Here is a 22125-nt window from a genome sequence, read left to right as displayed (position 1 = left end):
AATAAATGAACAAGCTTACTTTATGTCCTCCAGAACGAAGGGCAACACAGTTAGCAGTTTTGAAAGCAAGTTTTGGAAAGGGAACGACTACAAAAAGATTATGTCATTCCATCCTACTGGCACAAATGAATCTTTACGAAAGCATGTGATCATCTCTAAATTAGATGAAATTCAGAAATATTTTAAAAGTTCTGCCATCTACTGGGGAAAGGCTTGCATATCTCTTACGAAAAGTTTTACAGAAAGACAGTTGTTCACTTTTCCTTCCCCATTCCTAGTGGGAAGGAAAGCTACATTCTTTAACAGAAAACATCAAAACTAGCAGCACTTTAACTTGCTGTGTTTTACAGCATAAGATTAAGTAGATGGCTGATCAGTTAAAAATACTGCTGCATCTTTAATACGAGCTATTCAATAGAGAAGGGGACATTATGCAGAAATTAAGCCCTACTTGAATCAAGTTTTAAATACAAAAAAATTCACTATTCCAATAAACCAATTTTAGCAACCCCACTAGCACTCTGCAGAACTAAGCACAGAAGTGAGTAGAGGCAGCTTGCTATTTCTGTACTCCTAGAAAAGGACTCGCAGCAATTTTAAGCTATCTAAGCATATAAAGGAACACATACACTGCTATTACAAACATAAAAGAACTCTGCTAAGAGCCCTTCTCTCCACAGGGATGATCTGCCCTAGAGCACTGGACTCTCCTTCAGGGCTCTGCCGGCCATGGCCATGTAAAGAACACAGCTCCCTCATCCAAGCCCTTCAGCTTGGCCACAGGAGCCACACTGTATCAGAACGCCTTGCAGCTCGTAACTGTGTGAGCTTTACATCATTTCTACCACAACCAGAAATCCTTCACAAAATGGTTGCGGAGAATATGTCAGAATGCCCAGTTTTCTAGCCTCTCCAGTACACGCGCACTTGTGAATTAAGAGCTGGTTTCCAAAATTTCAATTTAGTGGTATGCTTGTTTTTAACTACTCTCTTCTCCCCTGCAAATTAATTATTCTGATCAGTATGATTATGCTTTAATAATTTTCAACAAATCCATTAAAGAAGCATATTCCACATCTGTCCCCGATCTTATTTTTCAGAGTTTGAAAATTATGAATATTATGAGTAAAGGTTAAGATAGCACATGTTACTTAACACGTCCTATAAAAATTTAACAGTAGCGAGTAAGCAAACAGCATGAGTAAGCTATGTTTTCAAAGTCTGAAACAGTGACACTGAATTCTTAATGTAGTGTTTTGCTGAAGTGATTACGAATTCTTGTCACCATTTGTAATTTGAAAGTAAGCCTGTACATGTATATAACCAATTCTGATAGATTTGAGCAACTTCTGTCATTAAAAAGAAATTTAAAAATGGAAATTAGAAATAATTCAGATTACAATAAAAAAAACAGTAGAATAGTAGAGGGTAATGGTTTGTCACAATATGGGTAACATTGTTTCCAGCCTTCAATTTCAAAAGTTAAATTAAGCATCCAACATGTTCAGAGTAAGAAAAAAAGAAAACATCATACGTGCCTTAGCCCTGTACGAGTGAGAGCCACCTTGAAAGTTGATGACACCATAAGCATCAGTAGAGGTCTGTTCTGTATGTTTTTCCACTGACCATTCTTCTATTTCCTGATTACAGTTTTCACCCAGCTTCACATCGGAGTATTTCATAGCAAGACTTGCAGTAAAACAAGCGTGTTGTCTGACCAAGCGACCACAACAGCATCTGGACCCAACCATATAATTTAGAATACTTGAGTAAATACTACTCTTAGAAGAAAAGAGAGAACTTCTTTTATCTATAACAGAGACACATCAGATTTAGAAAGCAAAGATTCTAAATATTATATAAGCGTCTTTTCTAGAGCAAGCTTTGTTACCATAAATATTTATAGCAAGAATCAAAATACATAATTATTACACAAAATACTGAAGCTCACTGAGATAGCAAGTTGGAAGCCAGAAGCAACTGAGTAGTCAGGATACAGCAAAATGATTCTTTGAAGCCAAATAGTTTATATAACATCTATAAATCTGTGATCTATGTATTCCATTAGTTATATTTGCTTTATATCTAAACTTTCACCGGCTTGTCATTTGCAATATTGATTAAAACTTTTTAAAACTCTATTATGGAAGTGCTTATTTAATGGAAAAAAATATTCATAAATCTTGTAATTAAAAAGAACTCCTACCTGACGAGCTGCTGACAAATCTGACATCCTGGAAGGCATCTATAAGAAATATTTAAATATACGAGTAAACTTCAGCTTCAATTTTAAGGGGGCATGGGGGGCAACACACACCACTCACACCACTTCATGTGCTTACAGAAAGATTACTGAACAAAAGAGGTCTCCAGTAAACCTAAAACATGCTGCTCAAGTTTGCCCGTTTTTAACATGGTAACTTGTCTGTCTTTTACATGACTGCAGTATACTCGGCAAGTAAAAACATAAACATGCAAAAGCTTCAGCCCTGAGACTTCAAATGGGTTTTCAGGCTTTGAACCATCAACACCAGCTGAAGCCCAGCTATCTTTCCGACTGGGGTACCTGCACTACTCAAACTGAAACATTGTGCTAGATGCTGAGAAGTTACTCACAGGGGAGCATTTGCTTGGTCTCAGATTCTAACTATACATTGTTGCATCTATGCTGCAAATCCATCCTTCTAATACACACCCAAGTTGAACTACCCCTGTGCGCGAAGGTTATTTGATCACTTCCGAGTTGCATGTACAAAAAAAAAAATATTTGAACAAACCTTATACAGTAGTGTCTTTACATAAAGTCTATTATATAAAAAGAATTCCTCAATTCTACCCTATTCCAACTTCAACATTTTCTGTGTTTTCCTGCTGGCAGCTTGTTTAACATTTAAAATTAGCGCGGCAGATAAATTTATACCACTGTTTCCCATAATTTTTGTAAGCAGCAGTTAACCAATCATGGTTAACAGCTAGTATGCAAAAGCATACAAATACAGATGTGCTACAGTAGTCAAACTGCTTTCAGACTTTGAGCATAAACAATGTAATTTTGTCCTCCACAGAAGTTACTCTGCTATTAATCATCTATGTTTTTAATACTGAACTATAGCTTTAGACCTTCTCTAACAGTTACTAAAGTGTAATTATCTATACTAAAAGATACAGATCAACAAAACATACCACATACTCCTGTCCACATTTGATTCATTTACACATAATTCACAAACAAGAGTAAGCGATCCTTACAACCTAAAGGACAAAATCTGATGGGAAAGTTGTAAAGCCTGTTGAATGCTACAAATGGGTTAAACTAGAAGGGCAAGTGTTGAAGATCGTTCTGTTCCTTGTGAAATGCTCTGGAAATTTTAACAGCTTCCTAATTACTTTGTTTGCATTTGCAAATTTTCCATGTGCTACAATCCTGGCTATAAATTCTAAAAGGTTCTCATGTCACATGGTTTCAAGCAATGTGGTGAATTATTTACAATAACTTAAAAATTCTACAGCATTTACTTCCTTCTTTTTCTGCCTAAAACCAAAGTTCTTTAAAGAAAAATAATACTCTGCCCCAATAGAACAAAAGAGATTTGTAACTTTTTTTCCACAGAAAAGACTGAAATAGAAGTTTTCTGAAGTTCAGAAGAAAAAGTTTCTCAGCTGCTCTCAAATATACGACACTGAAAAAGAAAGCTGATCTGGAATCCATAATGACAATAGCAAACATTTTGGAGAGACAAAACTGCCTTAAAATACCAATTTTGATTCTATTTTCAACTTGACTTTATTTAATCTGTGACACAGATGACTATGCACATCAAGTTCAACCACCGTAGGAACTCTTAAATTACACGTATAACACTTAGTGAAGGTAAATTCTACAAATTCGGTATGTTAGAGGTATCACTAACTTGCTTGATTTCACATCTCTAATTTAGCATAAGGTAAAATCAGCACGTGAGATACGCAAAATATACTTCATTAGTCTCAGCTTCCCCTCTAGAAACATATTTCCCCATTTTTCAGTCTCATTTTTCCTTACAGAACTTCAGGATGAAAAATTACTAGACACCACATCAAATCTTTTGATATCCAAATTGTTCTTATTTTATCTGTCTTCCCTGGCAGCACATATTTCTTCAGCCTTTGTTTTGTAATTTTTCCTCCCACCATGAATCTTATTTTTCTTTATTCTTCTGTGAATTCTTCATCCCTTTTTCCTGCAGTCAGGTTTATTTTTACACTTCACTCTACAATCACAGTTCTGTTCTTTAAATTCCAATAAAGTGTATCTCTAAGACTTTCTGACTTCAGAATTACACCACCAAAAAAAAAAATTACAAAACCCCCACACTGTAGACACACCATAGACATCAGCAGGAGGACTGGTAAGAAGAAGCAAAGAGAGCAGGGGAACATTATTTAGAGATTTCTGCAATGTCAATGTACTTTCAGAGAAAGGAAAAAAAAGGCTAGACACAAAGAGTGACAATGTCCAGTCATGAAAAAGTGAACTAAAGACAGTATTTTACCCAAAAATCTATTAAGCACTCTCTTTACAATAGTGACTTTTAATTTCAAAAAGCAGCAATAAATTCTTGCATCATTTCTCATTTACCTGTGGGGGTCTTTTGAACTTGGTATAATATACACACACTCCCTCTTGGTGAAAGTATTTTCTATCCAGGATTTCTGGGACTGAAAAATAAAAAGTGTAACAGTTTTATAAAATACAAATCATACAACTTGGCAACGAAAAATGCTTTTTAAGGAAACAAGAAATAGAACATAAGGGGTTTTTTTCATTTAAAGATGAAGGCAAGTAGTGTCTAACATAAAGACAAATTATTATTTGATGTTTTGCTGTCTCCCAAAAACTAACAAAACCATATATGACCCTATAAAAGCATCTCACACTGCCTTAATGCTTCTGGTTGGCTCAACTTTATGGAACTTACTTTATATACAAATATCTTAAAATCCAAAGTAATATTTTTCAAAGCTAACATTTAAATAGAAAAAAATTACAATATGCAAATAAAGATGTACCAAAAAACCCCAAACTGTTTCAAAACACACTGTTTACCTACTTTGCGGGGGGGTGGGGGTGGGTGCAGGAAGGAGGGTGGAATCAGGTAAAATTTTTTAAAATTAACTGCACCGCATTGAGATAACAATGAACCTCTTTAGTAAAGTCAGATTTTCAACTTGAAATTGTGGGTAAGGAATTTTTCTAACAACATTAGCAATTTATTCTCGTGGCAATAAATAGGTGACAACCTTCGTTCTTCATCAAGAAATTCTTCATTTCAGTAAACAAATTAAATTAGCATCTCTAAGCTGTATTTTAAAGCTTAAACTTGAAATACATTACAAAACATGAAATTTAGCAAGTTTATGTCCTCAAATGCTCACCTACTCTAATAGCAAGACACGATTTAATTTCAGTTGCTTTACACAACCATGTAACATTATCTTACGTGATAATCTCAGGATTACATGCTAAACAATACATATAACCCCCAATGCCTATGTCATGTTTCAGGAATACATTGGAAAAGGAACTCAGGCATGATTTTTAGCAATTAAAAACAGGAAAGAAATCTTGGGATGCTAGATTGTACCTTACCCAATATTGCTTTAAATCCTTATTACGACTACATTAGAATTTTTTCATTCCCAACAGCATGCCCTGTTCTACATTTACATTCTACCTCTATAAAAAAATGAGAAACTTCATACCTGTTTTTACAATTTACATATTTTACAACGGGGGGGGGGGGGGAGAAAGATTAATGTACATCATTCCCAGGTATTTAAATGGAGGGCTGTGGAAGCTATGAAGAAACTAAGATATTTTTTCTCCAGATCTGTAACAGAAGATCCAGTAAAGATGGATGGTTTTTCACTCACTGCAATTTCAAGATCAGTTTAAGATAATGCAGAGAAATTATTACAAGTAAGAGTGTACCAGCTAGTTTTAATATAGGTCCCCTGGAAAACTGCTCAACTGCCCATCCTCTTTCAAAACATTTCCCAGACTCAGCAGATTTTCCCACATTATTCATCACAATCTCCTTCCAATTTTTTTTTTAATGAATGACTGTGAAGCTGCCAAGATGGCAACAAACTGCTGCTCCAGGTTCTGCCTTGGCGTTCAGAGGGCCGCCAGCCTCTTTCAAGGAGGATGGAAAGTTGCAGGGAACTGGCACTTCCCAAGAGAGAAAAGAGGATACAAGAAAGGCAGATGCACAATCCACAGGGAAGAATAAGAATCATGGCAGGGAAGAGGAGCTGTAAACAACAGAATGAGCGCTCACACTATGTATTTTACATTTAAATGAATATTTTAAACACCTGGAACTAATAGCCAAAGCCATTATTCACTACTGTCCTACCTACTTTCCCTATATGTAGGAAAGAATACTGTGGCGAAGGAGAAAGAAAGAAGGCTAGCAAGGGAAAAACAGGATATTAGGCATTACAGGCAGAGTGTTACGAAGGATTCTATCACATTTATGGTGCTTTACCCTCTTTTTCCACTCCACCCCCCTTCTCCTTTGGAGCAGGAGATCGAAGTGACTGACTCTTAACAAGCTTATGAAAGAGAAGATCTCTTCCTCTGCTGTCCTCAAAATTGATCTCTAATCTTTCAGTAGCATTCTCCTCAGTTCTTGGATAAGGAAAGAGAAGCCCATCACTTTCCACAAAGGAGCTGGGTATTTCCTAGGACACCTGTGCCTTACACAAGCTGGGCTCAAAGCAGCTTTGTCGCTTCTCTACCTTTACCAGAAGATTAGCAGTGTTCTAAAAATAAATTTGATATATGTATATATATATACATTTCTATGTGTATATTCATACTATATGTAAAAATACACATATAGTAAGTAGTTCAAATTTTTAGCTTCCTCCTCTCACAATTGTTTTTTGTTGTTTTTTTTTTTAACACTATCAAGCCTTAGCCTTTGTGATATGAATCCCAGTTCTAGAAGCTGCTTTCTGCTTAGCCGAGTGTCCTCACTGTTTATATGGGTATGTATTTTTGTATTTCATTTCTTAAAACTGAGGTCTTGTATAGATCATTACTTTAACACTGCAGTAGTTTAAGCTTACATACAAACTGCAGATCCTCCAGCATATAAAAAGATAAAGAAGAGTAATTTAATACTTAAATGTTTTAGTCAGCTGGCTAAAGCCACACCTTGAAGCAAGCTATCACAGGCATAACATGCTAGATATTGAAATCTGAAGTATACAAACCACCAGTAATTGCGTCAATTGCTCCAATCAGTATTGTTTTTTTATTAAGTGGTAATCAAAGCTGGGGACAAGAAATACTGGCTCACAATGTGCAACACCACTTTTCATAATAAACAGTTCTGAATTTTTTTTTTTAAATTGAATAATTCTTATCATAAAGAATGTAAAGTTTTAACCACTCAGATTTCTCTCTATTCTTCAGCAGTAAAAGTATTTTCAATACAGTATAGGTACATCATGCTATTCATGTGGAGGAGGCTCCATAATGTTATTAAAACTTACTTGGAACTTCTCATTTGGCAAAACTAAGACTCTCTCCAGAAGCACTCCTGTACAATGATCAATCTTTATTGCAAGAGATTTTATACAGTACTTGCTAATTACAGTTTTGTTTTCAGCTGAGGGAAGAGGGGGGGAGAGAGCAAAAAGGAGAGAGGGGGGCAAAGCAAAAAGAGAGCAGAGCAAGTGAGAGACATTTCTTGTATACGGGTAAAGATCACATTAAACATGCAGGAAGAACTGACACACAGTATTGCCTTCCCTGTAAGTAAGAACTACTATTACATAATGTTCCTGTGATGACCAGAAAAAGGAAGGTGACGTGAGGACATTGTTAAGATAAATTAGTTGCAGCAATCACCTCTAAGAAACGTTTCTTATCAGTTAAAGATTAAGATAAAATAGTAAATCAAGTCAGTAGTCAAAAATCAATAAGCAAATTCTCAGACTGTTTTTTTTAAAAAATACCTCCTCTTATTAAAGCTTTTTAATCATCTCTACAGCATACACAACTACACCTCTCCAACTCTGCTTCCAGTAACGGGGCAACTTCTGCCGCCTGGAGTGATCTCTTTTGCGAGCGTGCTTTAGCAGGCATACCCTACATGATGGTTACAGGCAACACGGGTCAGGAGCTCTCGAGTGAGCTCTGTAGTGCCACTATTCAAGAAAAAGGAAAGAAAAGGTGGGGGGGGAAAGGAACTATGAACTCTCCCCCAGAAACATATGGTCAGATTTCAGCAAAAAGCACAAGTAGTATTAACCTATAACAAGCTACATTTCAACTATTTATTTACTTTCCTTGCAAACTTGCATCTTGAGGAAAAAGCCTTAGCTTTCCAGATTCTCTCCCTTGCATTTAAATCTCTCACACTAAATAAAATTTAAGACTTACAACAAAAATGTTACCACATTCAATATTACTCCAGAACTACCTTCACTATCTTTTTCCTACAGGCGAGTCACCTATGAAAATTTCACCACATTAAGACCTCTTAGAAATCCATGTTGGTAGGATCTTGGCCACAAACAAAAAAACCCCTTAACATCTACTTTTTGGAAGATGTACAACAATAACCACTAACTCCTAGTCCCGAAGTGGCCAACAACGCTTTTGCTCGGTCCTTAGGCTGTAGAGGGTTATGCAAGATGCCTCATTCTGGTTGTACTGGTTTCTGAGCAAAGTTCACTGTGTCTTTCAGTATTTCTGAAAGAACTTCAAGAAACAAAAAGCACACAGATCTGATTCAGTAAACTAGAGGCGATATGTTCACCCCGGGATCATGATTAAAGGAAATACTTTAAACTATTTCCAATAAATAAGTCCTTTCATAACAGTTCCACAAGTGCTGAAACAATTATAACTGCTATTGAAACAAAACTTACACAAGTATTTGCTGAACTACGAACTCGACAGAATGTGCCTGCCCACAGTATTTCTGACTTCTGGAAGTATGAAATGCCAAAATAATCCCATAGCCTTTTACAACAGGTGGAAGTTTTACCCTAGCCATTCTAGTATTAGCTATTTTTGATTCAGAAATAGCATTAGCACTTCCAGTAACGGAAATTATTTAATTGTACTTGCTTGAGATGCAAGGAATTTCTCTGAAATTCATGATGAGTATTTTTAGCAAGTCTCCTTGTAAAATGAAACTTTTAACACAAAGTTAACTACAATTTAAGGTTTTATATATAGCAGGTTACAGACAAAACTGTACCAAAGTACAGTATGAGATCAGGTCTCAGGAAAAAAAAACAACAAACAACCACCTACCACTCTTCCTCCTTCAACCACACAAGTGTTTATAAGAGCCTCTTATTCAACATGTTAAACTAATAAGATGACTAAGTTCTAGCAGGGCAGCAATTGATACACAATAGTATGGCAAAGCCATGAAACTATTCTGAAATTCTCCAAATTTATCCAACAAGTTTGGTCTGAATTATTTTCTGTACACTTTCCTATCTGGCAAGATCTCCAAATAACTTGCATGACTTTCAATGAACACAAATACGGTAGGTATAAATATACTGTATAGCTGACAGTCATGAACTTGTTCGTGTACAAAAGGATGCCAGTTTATTCCTTCTACTAATTTGTGATACTGTATACTGTTGAAGGCTCATAAGTTATAGAATATTTGTTACCAAACTAAAATTTAACTTATCCCAAATACATCACTCTCAAACCCGCAATACTGCACACCAACCCAGCAGTTCTGCTGACAATTTTTCTACAAAGCTGACCCGCTGAATCAGGAAATTGAGCTGTATTAAAACATAAGATTCCAGACTATGACTTTTGTGGAAGGCTGATAATAAAGATTTCAATTACTGATTGCAGAGACCTCAGAATTCATATCACCTTCTACAGCATATCATATTTCATCTTTCGAATCTTTGCTTACATCATATGGCAGTTCAATAGATGCAATAGTTTTTGAAGGAAAATATCTTCCAATTTTATTTGTCCTTTATTTAAAAATAAACTCTATATTCCTTCCCCACTGCCTGCAATTTTCCAGAAAGCTGAGGTTTCCATTTGGGCAAAAGAAAATACATGGAAAGTTCCAGGAAGCCTGAAAACAAGGAGATACAGCGGAAGCCATTTGCAGCAGGAACACTCACGTTAGCACTGCCATACAGCAGCCCTATCCATCTAGGTCACTTACAACCAACAAGATAAATTTCAAAACATTTCTCAGAGACATTCTGTATTAAAAACACCCTTTAGCTTGTCTATTCAAGGAAATGTCTACTGACATGTTACTGCTTCTTATATAACTATACATATTGCACACACTCTTTTCATGATATACAAGAGGATCTCTTGTCTGAGAAACCCACTCCATCAGCCCAACACGTGCTGTACCATGGAGCTGTGATTCCTGCTGAGCCAGCTGACCCCTCACCGAGCACTGGGCTCCTGCAGCTACAGCTGAAAGGCAGAAAACCCAAACGAACCTTTATCTTATCGCTTTTATACTAAATACATCGAATAAAACCAAATAAAGCCAAACAACTAGGATGAATATGATAGCCAATTAAGTTAATGCCTATCAAGTAGTTTAGAATTCATAAAACTTCTTGTGACAAGAGATGCCATAAATAAAATGCATGCTAGCTCTCGTTGCAAAGATTTCCAGCAGGGGCTTCAAACCCTTAAGGCAGCAAGAACCGAGTTCCAGGCAAAGTAGCTGGACTTGTTCTTAGCACAAATTACCTGAACGATACTGAAAGTGTGCGTCCCAGGACGAGCTAAGTAACCAAGTCACTGTGTATGGGGTGGAGAGTTATCTGAAAGACAGTTCTGCTTACATTTCTCAAAGAAAATACCTAAAATCTTGTATTAAAAATGCTAGCAGAGCACAACCCAGTTCCTCAAGGAAACATTTATTATCCAAGGAAAGTCTTCAGAACTTCAGCTAACATTAGGTAAATAAGCTGCTAGGAGGAGAAAAGAAAAAGGCAGGCAGTTCGATGCCATGTATTTGCTAACATTTGTTTGAAACTCTTTGCTCCAGCAAACCCCAGACATTTAATTTACTTGCTTTCCTTGCAATTTAAAAAATTACATACCTCTATAATTACTGTTTGGGTTTTTTTGTCTTGTTTGGGGCGGGGGGGAGAAACAAAGTATTTAGCCAGCTAGTATTACAAACTAAATTCGAAAGACTCTGCTGAAGAGTAACAGCACCGTCTGACCAAAGAATATACAACATACAAAAAGCTTACCAAATTTGTTCCTGAATCAATAACTAGAATACCAGTCAACCTTACCAATTTTTAAAGTAACTTCTACAGAAAGCATGGATACATGCAATACTAGGAAGACAAGGCCCAAATATTATCACAGTGCCAACTGATATTTATACAGAGTGCTTTAATGTATCCCTGTGAAGTATGTCACTCTAAATCCAAAGGATTGTGCATTAACCTTAAATTGTTTTTTAATCCACTACAAATGAAAATTTTTGCAAGGGTTTTACCCGCTGTCCACATTAGAATTATTCTATTATTACTATGAAACAACTACCAACCTCATCTACAAGCAGAAGTTGCTTTTTATTTCTTCCCAAATCCACTGGGGCACTCTCGCCACCGAGCCTAACCGGCTCAGACACCGACAGACCCACAGTGCTCGAATGGTGTCTCTGCTGTGCTGAAGATCCTGGTCAGAGCAGAACGGTTCACCTGGCTTCACTTGACTTGTGTGAAACCAAACAGCTCTAGTTTTCTGGGTTGAAAGACTTCTCCAGTGAAAATACTGCTACAGTCCTGAAACTAAATTGCTCAACAGCAAAAAAAAAACCCAAACTGATTTTATCTCAAATAAAAACTGTTCAGGAAGCAGCGAAGGAAAGGGGGCAGCCAGAGTAAGCCTTCTGTCAGTTTTCCCGTACACCGTATTCAGAAGTAGACCTCAGGTGAGCCAGGGAGCAAAGATATGAATCTTCCTATCAATGGCTCCCTTAGTGCCGAAAACAAACCCTCAACAATCCTACTTTTTATTAAAGAGTTCAGGAGATCTGCTCTGAACAGTTTTCACAGCAATCCAGGTCTCTAACAGAGTAGCTATTGTTTCATCAAGTTCTTTTCTGACGTAACGCAGTCACCCCAGGACTCACCAAATCCATGGGCAGTTTTGGATGCAAAGAATACTTGGAATTCGTGAAAGTAGATTTTTACAGCGCTCAAACTTGACAAAAACTATTCCAATGCGCTATTTGGAGAATACATTGCCTCTGTGAGAATTTTTCCACCATACAATCACAAAGCATAAAATTAAGTTGTTTGGGGATTTTTTTTGTAGATTCATTTAATTCAGAAGACCATAAATTCATATACAGAATTTAAAATTCTGAAGTCATTATTTTTAATCCTCATGCACCAGAATAAAACTCAAGGCTTAATACTTTTAGGACATATTTCTTACATTCAAACTCAATCCACTTTAGCCACACTATTTTGAAAGTTATCTTCTAACTGCAAAACAGGTCTTTCAGTGTGACACACAGAGCAAATCCAGCACATTTTAAAATAATTTTTTTTTAAATTGCTGGTTTAACACCCATGTGAAGGTGCATGCTGTTCCAGTTAGACCAGTCATAAAATTACTCCTCCTTTTTAGAAAGTATTAAATCTTAAAATGCATACACCATCCATAGATGGCATAAAAAATTAAAACATATTAAAAAAAAATTTATAACTTATTCTACAGTATGAGATCTCTCAGATCACATGGAATAAACCATCAGCTGCTTTCAGAAGACAGGCACACACTGGTGTAATTCCAAAATTACTTTCTCTCAGCTGAGATAACAATAAACACCTTCAGAGATAAATGTCCAATTATAACACATACAGCAATTAAATAAACTTGCCAAAACCAGAGACTGTGTAAGACTATGTCAGCACAGCAGATGGCACGCTGTTCCAGAACATGTCTTCAGAAAAGCACGGGGCGGGGGGGGGGGGGGGGGGGGGGGGTGGGGGGAAGATGCATTTTGATTTTTCTTTCCAAACTTTCATCAACAGAATTTGGAATTTTGGTAGGGAAAAAAAAAAATGCACAGCAGAAGGTAAACCAGTTTCACTGCTTTAAGCTGGAGTAAGTAAATTGATTTCAAAATAGTTTACATTTGCAATCCTCCCAACTAACGAAATACCAAGCTAAAAAATTTAGCCCTTCTAAAGAATCTATAAATGACCTTCTGTGAGCTCCTAGACCAATCTCATTTTGATGTATTCCATGAAGTATTTCAAAACATACACCAAAGCTATAATCTAGAAGCAACAAACCACTGAGTTTTCAAAGGAGATGAAAATAATTCTTTACAACCATGGATGAAAGAAAAGGATAGAAAGGGAGCACATGGTAGTAACTGCAAGGAAAATACAGCTACAGCTATTCAGCCACCATTTTTAACTTTAATATCCACTTTGTTCAAATGAGAGATTCCAAAAAAAAAAACAACCCCACCATGGCAGAACTACATAGGAATGTTTTCAAACCTGTCATACAGTGCCTGCTTCTTTCTGATAGGGTCCCTCATTCAAAACCCATTTTTAATTATGTCCAGTCACCCATAAAAACCAATCCCAAATCTCTTACGTAAATTTTTAAACACACAGCCTACATCCTTATCTACAGCGATACAACTGCACAGTCTGCATCCTTGTCATCCCTCTCAACACCAACAATTTAGTGGCAGCCTGCAGTCATCCCATCTTACCATTGATGCAGACTGCGAGCCTACAAATAAGACCAGCAGAAAGGCAGTGTCAGCTTACCTACTCACCAACACGCAACAGAAACGATGCCAAGCCTTTCTGAGTGGGTCAAGTAATTTCCATAGGTATCGAGCAGGGCCACTCTCCCTGGTCCTTTCCGCAGGGACCAACGGGACACATGGTGCATGGCTGCTAAAACCTCTGCACTTCCTGGCTCACCAGATTTACTCCACATGAAAGAATTAGTTTGGTTCATACCCCGCATTTCTGGCAAGTGCTGGGCTTACCTCACATGTGTAACCTTCATGCACAGGGTGTATGAACATACAATTCTATAAACTACAGGTCTATTTTTGGAAGGAATGAGGCGTGGGGCACAATTTCAGAGGTAAAACAATTCCCCTACCCTGGATCAGTTGGCTGTCCTCCCCAAGCAACTTTCAGTTCCTTCCCCATCACACAGGGAATACAAATCACAGATGCGAGAACGGAGTTAGTGGTGGCCACCTCTGGAAATAAAGCAGTAGGGAAGGGCTCCTGCGACCAGCCAAATAATTAATCCTACTCTCTATTCGCTTCCGATTTGTTCCCAGATGAAAAAAGCCCAGCTCTGGCAGCCGTTATTCATAGGCAGCATACAGGCTGCAAATTCACCTAGTGCAAAGGATGTATTTCAGCTTTACTTAAGTTTCGGGTTTAAAGAAGGTCCTCCTTTTCTGGGTCACAAAGCGCATGAACATCTGATTGATGCATTATGTGATGAAGCACATTACAACTACAAAAGCAGGCTGGAGAGGTGGATGTTGTTGGTCTTGCTCTACCACTTTCTTAGCCTGTTCCATTTACAGATCTGACTTATTTTCAATGTACAAAGAAAGGAACTTCTCTGTCATCACAGTGAAGATTCTGGTGCCTGCTGACTTAAGTAGGCTATTATTAGCTCACTGGACCAATGGAAGCTTGTTATCATTAAGGGATTTTTGACATAGCTAGCCTCAGACAACCCTTTGAATATCTAAAATAAATAAATAAAAAAGACAGACTTACACCCGTATTTAAATTATTACGAATCAGTAATATTTCTCCAAATAGCATGGCTGAGAGGGACGAGCAAGAGAACATACTAGTGGGCATTTGAAATAGGCGACAGCACCAGACCACTGCTAAGGATGATGAAATGTCACATAACTTTCTTTAGATACAATAACAGGGAAAACCTATTTATTTTTGTAATCAAAACTACTAACATTAGGAAAGATGCCAGTCAGCAAACATGCAACCAAAGAACTATCTGAAACAGATAGGAAATTTTGTTCACTTTAACAGTATCATTTAAAGAAAAAAAAAAAATCATCACTTTGTGCAAGGTATGCAAGTCATCTCAGAGCAGATAATTAATATTAGGCTGGTTCCAGACAAGTACTAAAATATCAGCATTAGACCTGGTGTCCGAGGGAGACAGAATTTAGTCCTACAACCCTTGAACCCCCTTCACTTCCTTGGTAAGGGTAACACGTGCATTACTCACGGACAGGATGATGGGGTCCCTTGTTTTAGCTCCTGCGCTCTACTTTCTCCCTGCCTGTACACAGGCACACACCAGTGTACCAGTATCTGCTAGCTACAGCAGGGGAAGCAAACATTTTGGTCAACTCTCTATAGTGACCAGAGTTCTTGGGAGATTAGAATAGGATAGAGAAAGTAGGATGAGCTGAGAGAAAAACAAGCCAAAACAAGAATTTTCTATAGCATAGTTCACTTACTGTAGAATTACAAAGATGTAAGCACTTTTAAATTCAGCTCACTAACAAAGAGCTACTGGATTCAGTTACACTTCCATTGCCTGTAAAGACAGGGAACTGGCTCTCCTAACTGAGCTAGCTAGGACCGCAGCTGCTCCAGAGCCCACGCTGGCTACAGCCCTCGTCTCGGGGCCTCAGGAGCCTGACAGCCTTCTAGAGACATTCATGTACCTAAACACTTATCAGAAGATAACGTTCCCCACTAAAACATTTTAAGTAGTTTCTGTTTACTCTAGAAAGGTACAAAGAAGAAACTTAACTGGGTTTATTTAGGGAAATGTGAAAGCAGCTAACTACTGTCTGAAATAATATATAGTGCTTATTTAGGTACTTTTAAACATTTCCACCCTCTGTTTCTGAGGGGAACAAACAGTTGTTTGAGCTACTGTGTCTTATTTTGTTGATTGCTCTTGAGGCTACTCTTACATAAAAACTGACTGCTGAAATACACTTTTACATCAATTTCCTCATTAGCATTCCACCATTTTATTACCAGCAGGTTTTGAAAGTCTCAACCACACTCTTACATCCCTCTTCATGAATATTTGTTTTAAATATTATAGTCAGAGCTGTAAAACCTACATAATGCAGTGTATTGTGAGAGAGGTTAAAGTCATTCATTTCATCTCCAAATCAATACTCAGGCTGCTAAAATGCACCATTTTACTGCACCATTTACCAAAAGCACAACAAAGCTTCCTATCATATCATCCTTCACACACACAGAGCAATGCTAATTGAGATACAAACACAGACATCTTCATGCCTAACAACTGATTTAAACCTAGGTCTGGCTAGCAGAGGGGAAACAAAATAATGTCTTTTGGTGTTTCTCATATCCTGGTCTTACAGGGTTGCCTCAGCAAGCTTGAGTCCCCAAGCTGAGTATTCAGATCTCAAATCAAAAGCACAAACCCCTTATCAAACACTTGTATGGACTTGAACTACTCCGATTCATCAAGTTGGACAATATCAACTAAAAACCAGAATAATCTGTGGGGACAAAAACTCCCTTTTTGTTCCAGCAGGAAAAACTAAATAGATTTGATAAAAAGATCAACTTAAGAAAAAAAATACTTGAAACATAAAAAAGAGATCTGTTCCAAGTGACTGTTCACTACCTGAAAGTATAATGAAGCAATGCATGTAATTCCCTAGGATGTACAATTTACTGTCTCAATCTTATCTCTTAATTTTTGTTTATTGCACAGTGATATAGGTATCCTCTACTTAAACAGATCAAAGAAACTACAGTTTTTCAGCTCTCCCACAAAATACTGATATAGAATTGCAGGTTATCCACAGAACTGAACTACCTGCAACACATTAAGTACCACAAGCATTAAAAAAATCACTTGGAAATTAAATACAAGATTTTTAGAAATAAACTTTTTTTTTCAGGGTGGGGGAAACAAATAATTAAACGATAGTGAGAGATCACAACACCACTTGCACTTCATAAACGTTTTCTGTTTATTACCATTTCTTCCAGCACACTCACTCCCAGTAAAATTCCCCAATGCTGAGTGGCATGTGGCACAAAGGCCTGCCTAAACTGTACTGGACTTAGATCTCGTGCTCCTTGCTGGCCTACTGGGGGAAAGGAGTGAAGACAGACTATCATTCTAGAGAAACAAAGGACAACAGTAAGGAGGTGGAGGTCCTGGCAACAGCAGAGCCAAGATACATAAGGGAAATATTTGCTTTAACAGATGCAATTCTTCAAATTATACACTGAGTGTGCAGCCAGAGAAGACAAGCTGAGCGAGTTACTACCCTGCCCTCCCCCTTGTCCTCCTGCCACCTCCCTCCCATGAGCAGTTGTGCACTACCCCTTTGGTGAGCTGACTGAGCTCCCTAAGCCAGCACAGCATCATTGCCAGGAGAACAAGAGCAGGTAGCTTGGATGTCAGAATGAACGAATTCACATGCTAACTGGGAGAAAACTAAGGCACAGGAAAGGACCACATGGCCATGATCCAGGTGGGAATAAGGGATGCAGGACATCCCCTTTTGTGGCAGTGAGATACTGGGTTAGCAAAACAGTAAGCTGATCTAAGCACACTGTCAAGGTACATCCACATAATCCCCCAAAGCACACTCATTCTAGGCGTCCAGGAAGAGGCTACAGATCTGTCATGAAAAGGCATTCTTTTTAAGCACCTGTATCCTGATACTCAGGAAGGAAAGGAAGCTAAGACAGTTCTTTATTTCTTGGAGAGCTGCCAATGAAGCAAGAACACATTGCCTATGGTCACATTTTAGGTGAGCAGACAACCTGGGTTTGAGAATAGTATCCATTCTCATCTGCCACTGAAGATGTTTTTTCCTAACTTATGGTATAATTAAAACCCAACTAACTCCTAATGCATTAATTACAAAAGACTTCCCTTGTCCTACACGCAAGTTCTTTACATTTGTCAGAAAAAACCCTGAAAAACCTAGTAAAGACACTCAAGAGGATAGTCAAAAAGACTAACCCCATCTTAGCAGTGCTAATTTTTCTACATCCTCTCCACAGAGAGAAAAGAGCTGCTCTGAATCCCCCCCAGTCTCCACTAAGCAAGTCTAGGGACTCACTGCCTAATCAGCTTTTGCGAATAATCCTCCCCCTCTCTGCGAAGTCCACCTGTATTCTGCAGATTGTCTGCATGCACATGACTGGAAACATTGTTCTACAACCTGAAAACAGGATTTTTCTGAAGGCAGAAAAGCTTCAGTGTTGCACATTTTCTATACCAGGAAGAAAGCGCAGCCCAAAGTTCACTGTATCGTGTTGTCTGGCAAAGCACTACAACTATACTAATACCAAGTATCTCTCTCGTGGGCTACACAACATCATGCACAACCAGATCATGCATTCAAACGACAACTCGTTTGTTAGCAGCCTTCATCACTGCAGAACAATTCACCTGTAACACTAGCTGAAAGCCCAAACCAGGACCAGGGTGATGAGTTTTTTCTGCCCTCTTTCCCTATATAAGCAACATAAAAGGACCACATTGTTTCACTAACACATTTGAAACAATTACAGATAACATTAACAGTAAGAGTCTCCGAGTTTTACATACAGAGGTAGGATTTACATGGAAAACTGCATTCCTACAAACCATGGTTTTGCTACAGCTGAAAACTTAAAAACTTTTCTTCTGCATAAGATTTTCATAAAAGAAACCAAGAACAAGACAGACCAATGCTTAACGAGGCAAAAGCATAAATCCTTATCAAGAGCATTTCTGAAGTTGGCACAAATTAAAAGGACAAAGGTTAGTTAAGGGGATATTTCTGCTTTTCAATGCCTCTGGCTGCAAAGCCAGCTGATGCCAGTTTAAGAGGTTAATGTCCATCCCAAGCTCTACAACGGCACCGGGTCCCTCAGGCAGGCCAAGAGAAGTGCTCGCAGGGCTGCCCCACGGGCTAGTCTGCAGCATAACCCCGCAAACATTTTCAGCAGCACAGTGAAGGACTCTGTAAACTGTATCTTGTGAAATCAAGAAGAGCGAGCCTCTTCCAAGTAGTTCTGCATCTAGAGGCATTGCAACACCAGACAATGCTAAGTTCCTAGAAAGTTGTCTAGGGTATTTGTCAGCTATGGTATCAGTGATTCACTACTCTTTCCCTAGTGTGAAATTACTACCATGAGCAGGAATTCCTTCAAGATTGGTCACTCTCAAACTTTCTGGCCAGAAGATCAGCTTCAGCCATGCACTCTTCTAATGCCTTCACTTGAAATTTCATTAAATTTGCTGTTTAACAGAACTCTGCAAACCACAGTTTAGACAATACTGCAGCCAGGGAACATAGGAGAAACAAGTAAGACTTTGACATTTAAAACATCATTAACTGCACCTAGTCTTGTAGATTAACTGATTTTTTATAAATGAAGAGAAAGTTGATTAACAGTTCTGTAATTACACAACTGGTATTTTTAGGCTCCAATCTTGTGTCACTTCAGCACATGCATAATTTAACCTATTCAGGTGACGGAAGGTATGCCTGACTAAATGCTTGCACGACCGCAGCAGCCACTAGAACAGGCTCAAAGTAAGCTGAGCTTTTTCAGATTGGCTTTAGCCACAAACTAGTACGCTGCATTGAGCTTACTACAAAGCCAATATACAGGCAATTTTAACTATGTTGTACATCAGCATGACCGTCTCTGAACCTGACCACACGGCTGTTGTGTTGACCTCTATCAGATACATTAGCAGCACGCAGCTTCGCTCTCTCTCCTACCCCAAAGGAACAAGGTTCAGCTTCTTGAGAAAGCTAAACAGGAATTGGAATAGCACTAAAAAGCAAACAAGCAGTATGTTAAGAACATAAGAGGGAAAAAACCTAGCAACATTTTTTAGTGTGAGACAAGTTACCAGCAGCGGATCATTTGCCAACAAGAACAACTTGATGGGAGGGGTCAAACTCATCTTGATGCAGTTCAGTTCACAAAGACAGACTACAGCACAGCATCTGGTAAAAGTTACCTTACACCTGGTAGCACGTACTCAGAAAAGAAGGTCAAGAAAAACATCCTCTGTAAACAAGAATTCAGATACAAAAATATTCAAAAGCATAGCTTCTACATGCCTACAGTACAACCGGACAAGGTCTGCAATGCAATTTGGTTTACACTTCGAAGAGGCTACAGAACCTGACTGGTGATGGCACAGCTCCATCCATGCCTACACACAAGGCTCTAAGACTTTGAAAACACTCATGTAGGGTGCACGATACACAGAGTAACCGAACACTTACTAATATGACGGCACAAGTCAACTATCCAACACCTCAGAGCAAGCTTCCCCCAGCTTCACAGCTCCTGTCAAGTCTGGAGGTGCCACAATCCCATTTTCCTAAGCCTTTGCACATGATCCCACCCTATCTCACACCAGCACCAGCATTTATGCAGTCACGTGGACAGCCAATTGAGGGGAATGACGGACAAAATAATTAGTCCTCAAAAAAAAAAGGAGGTGGTTAGATGTTTATTCCATTCAGATCCCCGAAACAGTGACTGAGCACAGAGGGAAGCACAAGGTGATGGGTGGAAGGGTGACAGCCTGGGCGACAACCACACCTTCACGAAAATATTTGGCAGATTTGGGAAGGGCTAGTGATGATGCTAGGAACATCAACCCTGCCCCATATCTGAGATTATTACCCTACAACACACACATCCACACTTGAAGCACTCCAGGTCAGTCTTGGGAATGATACTGTCAAAGAAGTGAGTAATTGTGGGAAGACCTGGACCAGTAAGTAATACTAGTTCTAGAAGTGCCCTGAGTTTAGAAATTTTTAGGCAATAAGTGGTTGTGAAACACAGTATTCCTAACAGAGCAACTAGAAATTCATCTGCAGAAGGCATGAGTGTAAATTTATTCGTGTATTAAATTTAAATTTGACATTTTAAAAGTCAAGTTTGTCAAGTCTGCATTTCACAAAAACTGATTATCACTTTGCAGCATCAGGAGGAGAAAAACTTAGCAGTTATTAAGATAAGCACCGTCAGCCACAGACATCTTGCAAAATTCCACCCAGTACAAGTCAGCGGACTACAGAGCAAATTGTTTCTGTTCCTCTCAGCAGAAGTGGCAAGAATCAAGGAGATAAGATTAAGAAAATAAGTACCTCTTTGGGTAGAGGTAAGTGGGAATAATACACAGAACAAAGGCTGGTATTCAATTGCAATAACCATTGTGTTAAGACTGGCTGACCTGTAACAGACACTTTCCCAGGCTTCGAAGATTACGCAGTTATATTATAGTGAAAGACTGAACACCTAGATTAAATTTATTTACAGCCATAACTGAGAAGGTATTCTCAAGCAGGAATGTGTTAGTGCACAACAGCAAAAATACACTGCAGTAATCACCCAAAAGGTTGTCAGTAAAAAACAAAAATAAAAATCAGCAAACCAGAATTTAACAGAAATATGTAAATTCTCAGAATCTGCTGCTTCTTTTTTTTTTTTTTTTTTTTAAATCTCATTTAATTAGTAGTAAGCAATTAAAGGCAGAATCCAATAGCACTGGGAGTCATCCACGCCAGGCTTTGGGATCCATGACTGGAAGCAAAAAGCCTGACCAGGCTGCCACAGACTTTGAAATAGCTCCAAAGCTCTCCAACTCAGAAAGAGGTCTCCCGAAATTGTTGCTGTTACAATTACTAGCAGCAAGTCTAGACATTTATAAGATTCACAAATACATAATTTTCAGATGTAGACAAACTACATGCACACATCTACCTACACTCTTTGAAACTGTATATTAGCCACTTGCACGCTCTTTGCAAAACATACGACTTGCATTTAAACAAAATAAGCACTTCATGCTGGACTGTATCTGAATGTAAACTAGTGACCTCCATGGACAGGTTGAAGATGAAGTAGCAATAAAGCTTTACAGAGGGTTTACAACAGCTGTTTCTGAAGTTGGATCATCTTCTGAAAACATTAGTTGTCAAACTACACAGAACAGAGTACCAACTTTATTACTGAATCCATCTGTAAAACTCCAATTTTGCAACTGCAGAAAGTCAACAGATA

General features: G+C 38.2%; 1 protein-coding gene across 2 annotated transcripts in view; it reads right to left on the bottom strand.

Moving 5' to 3' along the window:
* Nucleotides 1-22125, bottom strand: part of TRPM7 (transient receptor potential cation channel subfamily M member 7) — a 61266-nt gene that overhangs the window by 34418 nt on the left and 4723 nt on the right. For both annotated transcript variants that reach the window (XM_075431348.1, XM_075431349.1), the window contains exons 2-4: nt 4619-4698; nt 2207-2245; nt 1539-1737 (exon numbers count right to left, since the gene is read on the bottom strand). In XM_075431348.1, coding sequence (XP_075287463.1) covers nt 1539-1737; nt 2207-2245; nt 4619-4698 — 318 coding nt within the window. The remainder of the gene's footprint in view (nt 1-1538; nt 1738-2206; nt 2246-4618; nt 4699-22125) is intronic.

This window comes from Opisthocomus hoazin, chromosome 10 (assembly GCF_030867145.1).
Source record: "Opisthocomus hoazin isolate bOpiHoa1 chromosome 10, bOpiHoa1.hap1, whole genome shotgun sequence".
NCBI lineage: Eukaryota > Metazoa > Chordata > Aves > Opisthocomiformes > Opisthocomidae > Opisthocomus > Opisthocomus hoazin.
Note: the sequence above shows the minus strand (reverse complement) of the source record. Positions and strands in the feature narration are given on the sequence as shown.